The following is a 5,298-nucleotide window of genomic DNA, read 5'->3' as shown; positions in this document are numbered from 1 at the left end:
AGAAGCTTTGTAAACTCACAAACCTTTTGATCTCCAGAACAACTTTAACACAGTGAAAAAGGATGCTGGACTGGTGGTCTGAAACCAGGACCAGAAAAAAAATTAGAGGACACCACATGAAGTACAAACAATAAAAGAAATAAAAGTGGATTGATCAAACTATTCTTACCTTTGTCCTACTCAGGAAGAAGAATTTCTTTGCTATCTCTGACATTACCTAAAAAGTTAGTCATGAGTTAGTACACTGCATGAAATGTTTAATGCAATGGAAAGATTAGATCATATTTGAGTGCAATAACTTACGCAAAGTATTTTTGGCTACAACAAGTCTGACAGGCAAGAGACACTAACCTTTTTGTCCAACAGTGTTCCAAACAACAGAATGCAGAAACCCTTTAGAAACACATAAATAAGGCAGTTTCAATACATCTGAATGGTATTGCTGTGAAATCAAAGTTTAAAAATTTTGTAATTATTATTACCTGAAGTGAATTTAATAATGCAAATGCAACATGGAGTCCAAAGTTTTCTGGGGAAACCATAGTTACGAATCCCAAAGCCCAAGTTACACCAAAAATTGGTGTTAGTACAGCCGAACACCTGACAATAACCAACAGGGCATGCCTCTCTCTTGCTTGAGCTCCAATCATTCCGACTCTTCTTCTCAAAATTTTGGATATCACCAGAGTCAGGATTATGAAGTTTATAGCCACTATTGTAAGGGCAGGGATCACAAACGCCAGTAACGTTTTATGCGTATCCCAGGCGAGCCAGCAGACATTATTTTCTCTGGTGTAGTGATTTGAGGGAGCAGTAACTGCTATTGTTATTGTTGCAATGATCAGTGGTGCTCCATATCCCAAAGAGAATCCAATGATCAGCATGGCTCTTTTAGACAGACCTCCATCAAAGACATTGAAAGTCCGGTAGAGCAACAGCAGGGCCGACGCTAACATCCAGAAGAACAGAGCCAGGTAGAAAAAGTGGATGAAAAAGGTAGTGGCTGTGCAGGCTGGAGGGTTCTTCTGGTCTGCATCTGAAATGACCGCTCCAATAATGAACCAAATGTCTGCAATCAGTAGGGACAGAGCGATGTTGACGATGGAGACGTGACGAAAGTACGATGTCATGTTGTCCCCAATTGATTTCCAAATTATGCCTTCAATGATGAGACATATAATCAAGGAAACAATGGAACACGCAACTCCATTGTATGTTATGTAGGCTAATATAAAATTATCATGACTGTTGGGTGACATGAGAATAGAAAACGTGGTGGTGTGGTTGCAGTGGCAGCTGATCGTTCCATTTTCATTAAATACTAGCATGCAGCCATCATCATTCCATCCTCCAAGACCGCCAAAGAGACTGAAATCCCAGAAAACACATTCAGGATTTCTCAACTTATCGTGTAGAACATCAAATGCTAAAGAAATATTTGTGATTTTGTTTTCGGGCCAAATAAGTGCAACCTTTCCATTGATAACTTTGGATGATGAATTGCTTTTATCCCTTGCAGGAAGCACATTATCCATGTAATAAAATACTATTGTAGTTATTGAGTGACTTGTTCCACCAGTGTCAGGTATGTCTATTTTCACAGAGGAGTTTAAGTCGCCACTGAAGGTGTTCACGAATGTAGATTTGTTCAAACAAATATGGGGTGTTTCAATGCTGAAGGACTTGTTAACGAGATGGGATGTGATGTTTTCAATGGAGTACAGTAGTGAAGAGCTGGCACTTTTTAATTTTGTTTCATCAGTGTTTCTTGTGTTGTTGTTGAGGGATTCCCACGATGTCTTTGCCTTGCCAATAGTGAGAGTGCCTGCAGTTTCCAGGATGTTCTGGAATGACAGAAAATCAATATATCAAAGCTGAAATGTATATTTATCTTAAAAACAAACCTGACATTTACCTACCCTCATCAAATCTTGCTCTATTTTAATTCCTAATGATGATGATAAATTTGCTACATTACTAAGGATCCTCACGATGGCGTCAATGTTGGCTGGAGAGTCAGTTATTGCATCAGTGAAGTTGACAGTCACATTGCTGAGTTGCTCTAAGAACAGTGGAAGAGTGAGTTCATCCAAAACCTGTAACATATATAAAAAAATCTGTCTTTTTAAAAAGATATATTTTTAATATGATCTGAAAAGATATTGAAATTTTGGTATATATATATATATATATATATATATATATATATATATATATATATATATATATATATTTATTTTTTTTTTTTTTTTTTTTTAATTCTCAGCAGCATTTTGTGAAATTATTGGATTATGGTTCATTCAATGATATGTAGTTTAGCAGAGGAACAATTTGTTTCAATATAATGATTGGGAGTGAGAAAGGTCCAGAGAACAAGATGATGATCACCTCAGACTGATCCAGCAGGTTCTTCACAACTTCTAAGACACAGTTGTCTTGGATCTGTCCATAGTTACCAGTCTCCTGACAAACTGCCGTTATTTCTCCCACTTTCCCCTCTTTGCAGCCCAACTTAGCCACAAAACCTACCGGTCCGTTACCAAACGTGTCATCTCTACATTTAATATCTTTGGAGAAAGAAAAATGCTTAGTTGTGGTTAAGGTTACCATTCAAAAAATGACATGTATTTTTTCTATGTATTTGAATGTTATTTGGCCTCAATTAAAACTCACTGTTTGATGGATATAACATCAGTGTGATATTCTTTGTAAATTTTGATGAGTTTTTGGATTCGCAGGTGAAGATCTTTGTAATTGAACAATTTTCCACTTTATACTTATGGGTGACATTAGATCCTTCCTTGACATCTGAAGCACAAAGTTATCAACATTTCAACATTACATTAGATGCTACTGAAGGGCAAAAGGGCATATTCATTAAAGAAAATTTTACAGCGCAGGCCTTGAAAAAGTATTGATGCTAATCTAAGTTTCTCATTGTGTCACACAATAAACCACAAACTCCAATGTTTAGTGGGATTTTGTGGCAGACCAAGAGAAAGTAGATCAACATGTAAGTATGAATGAAAGTGATGCAAGATTTTATTTTTTTGTTAGAAAATACAGCAAGTCAATGTATTTAACATGTGTATACACTGCTGTAGTTTCAATTAGAAGATGGTTTCTTTGTGTATGTCACATCATTGTGACAGCCAGGCAGGTTTTTTCCTTGTTTGATTTTACCTGTGTTCAGAAATGTAACCGTGTAGCCATTGTTGACAAAGCAGTTCAGTGACACAGAGTGTTGTTTCTCACATTCCACTGACATGTTAACTGGATTCACGATGATTTGAGGGATCGGAATGGCTTTGGCATTTATGCTCTGTTTGAAAGTTGAATTATCTCCCCGTTTTAACTTACAGACGTAAATCCCTGGTGGAAAAAAAACAAAACAAAAACAAAACAGTTCACTGTGATTAAGATATTATGGTGGCAGAGTAACACAACAAACATTGAAAAACTTAATACAGAATACAGCACAGCAATATGTGAATCCACTCATCCCTTCATTTAAATACAGGCTGCATGTGCTTGTGGAAGTCGGTACTGTAAACATTAGTTGATGCACTGGACTGCAGGCGGCACAAAACTGAGTTTGTGTTTGAGAGTTTCTCCTCTGGGATAACCCAGACTCTGCCTGAAAGTGTTTTTGGGTTTAAGGGTTCATTCACACCAGCCCTGCTTGGTCGGCTTCAATCAAACTCTAGTTTGTTTGACAAAGTCGGGTTCGTTTGGGGAGATGTGAATGTGTAATGAATGAAACAAACAAAATTTACAAACCCAGGTCTCAGTTCAGTTGAGGTGATCTCAAGTGATTGCATGTTGTCTGATATCCTTCATCAGAACAAATTTCTATCTTCCAGTTTCTAGGTTCTACACTCAACAATTTCCCACCTGATCTTCCTCATTGCTCAATCAAGTTTAAATCAACTCCAAGCTCTTCTGTTGGTTCTCTGTCTCTTTATGTGAACTCCACATGTACACTTTGCAATGTGCAGAGTCTTAATGTGTGTGACTTGGAAAAATGAAATATGTATAACTTCAAGTATATGAACAGATTATTCAACAAATATATTTCTATTATCCTGTAACCCATTAAAAATCTTGCAAAACATTACACATCAGCATTTTTTGCAGTGTTATGTTGAAAATAAGAAAATATATTAGCATCTTATGGAACTAGGAATATCATTATTGTCAACAATACAAAAACATTCTTACCATTATTCAGTGGAAAAAAAGAAGGCAGTTTTAGGACTGACTGTCCATTCTTCAAAGAAACCCCTTTCTCAATGACGCTACCCATGTGTGTCCACTCTACGCTTTTGACCAAACCAAAACTGAGTTCTTCAGGAGGAGGGCCACAGGTTACTGTCATTTCTTCCCCAGCAAATACAGTCGTGGTGTTAACTTCTTCATCTTTTTACATAAGCAAAATATTAGAAAATAATTAGACGATCCTCATTACATGCAGGTAATTCATTAGAAGACTACAGCAGAACACATTCTCCAGTTTACTTACCAACAAACTCCACTGGGTATGATTCTGCCAGGCGCTTTAACATTTCCTCTTTTGCTAATTTAACTTGTGAAACATCACCTGAAGAGGCAGTGAGGGTGTAGTAAGCGATGGTACTTCCACTCCTGCAAACAACAGTCGGAGATGTAAAAAGCATTATAAACAATTAGGATAAATATTCAATACTAATATTTATATCCTCCAAAAATGAATGGGGGCTATTGTTTTTTAATAAAAGACTACAATGTTAATTTTGTATAATCCCTAAAAAATGCTCTTGTATGCTAGAAGGAATGGAAAGCTAACTGATTGAATTCTTGTTGAATCCTTTTTACTTGAAGAAATTTCAAATTTGATTCTAAGATAGTTTATAATCAACATTTTTGGTTATAAATCAACCAACGATTGCGCGTGACATGAGCACACATTTGAAAAGCTGAGGAGGTGCACCGATCCAATCAGTCCTGTCTGCTCCTACGTTTCACAAGCCGTTTCACAAGCCTGTGAACTTGTCCAACTAATTATTTATATGTAAATTGTGAAGTGCTGTGACTGACAATATTTAGCCTACATGTGTTTGGTATGAAACTAATGGCATGTCTGGAAATGTTAATTATATCTTATATATCAACTTATATAGTACTTTATATACTTGAAATATTCTGTCTCCAAAGATGACCACTCTGAATGGCTTTATTTGGAAAGTTTTGACAAATTTCAAAACTGTTAAGTTTGTGTAATATTTTGTGTGTGTGTGTGTGTGTGTGTGTGTGTGTGTG

At 36.4% G+C, this 5,298-nt stretch overlaps 1 protein-coding gene across 1 annotated transcript in view; it reads right to left on the bottom strand.

Moving 5' to 3' along the window:
* Positions 1-351: 351 nt before the first annotated feature.
* The window catches only part of LOC106939337 (adhesion G protein-coupled receptor F5-like), a gene marked incomplete at its 3' end in the record, with an annotated part of 12,762 nt that continues 7,815 nt past the window's right edge, over positions 352-5,298 (bottom strand). The window contains exons 8-14 of the mRNA XM_015021711.1: positions 4,222-4,419; positions 3,184-3,372; positions 2,674-2,808; positions 2,389-2,567; positions 1,920-2,096; positions 483-1,844; positions 352-393 (exon numbers count right to left, since the gene is read on the bottom strand). Of these exons, the coding sequence (XP_014877197.1) occupies positions 352-393; positions 483-1,844; positions 1,920-2,096; positions 2,389-2,567; positions 2,674-2,808; positions 3,184-3,372; positions 4,222-4,419 (2,282 nt within the window). The remainder of the gene's footprint in view (positions 394-482; positions 1,845-1,919; positions 2,097-2,388; positions 2,568-2,673; positions 2,809-3,183; positions 3,373-4,221; positions 4,420-5,298) is intronic.

The sequence above is a fragment of the Poecilia latipinna genome, unplaced genomic scaffold (genome assembly GCF_001443285.1).
Source record: "Poecilia latipinna isolate Pla-1442-1.1 unplaced genomic scaffold, P_latipinna-1.0 Scaffold2834, whole genome shotgun sequence".
NCBI classification, from domain to species: Eukaryota; Metazoa; Chordata; class Actinopteri; order Cyprinodontiformes; family Poeciliidae; genus Poecilia; species Poecilia latipinna.
Note: the sequence above shows the minus strand (reverse complement) of the source record. Positions and strands in the feature narration are given on the sequence as shown.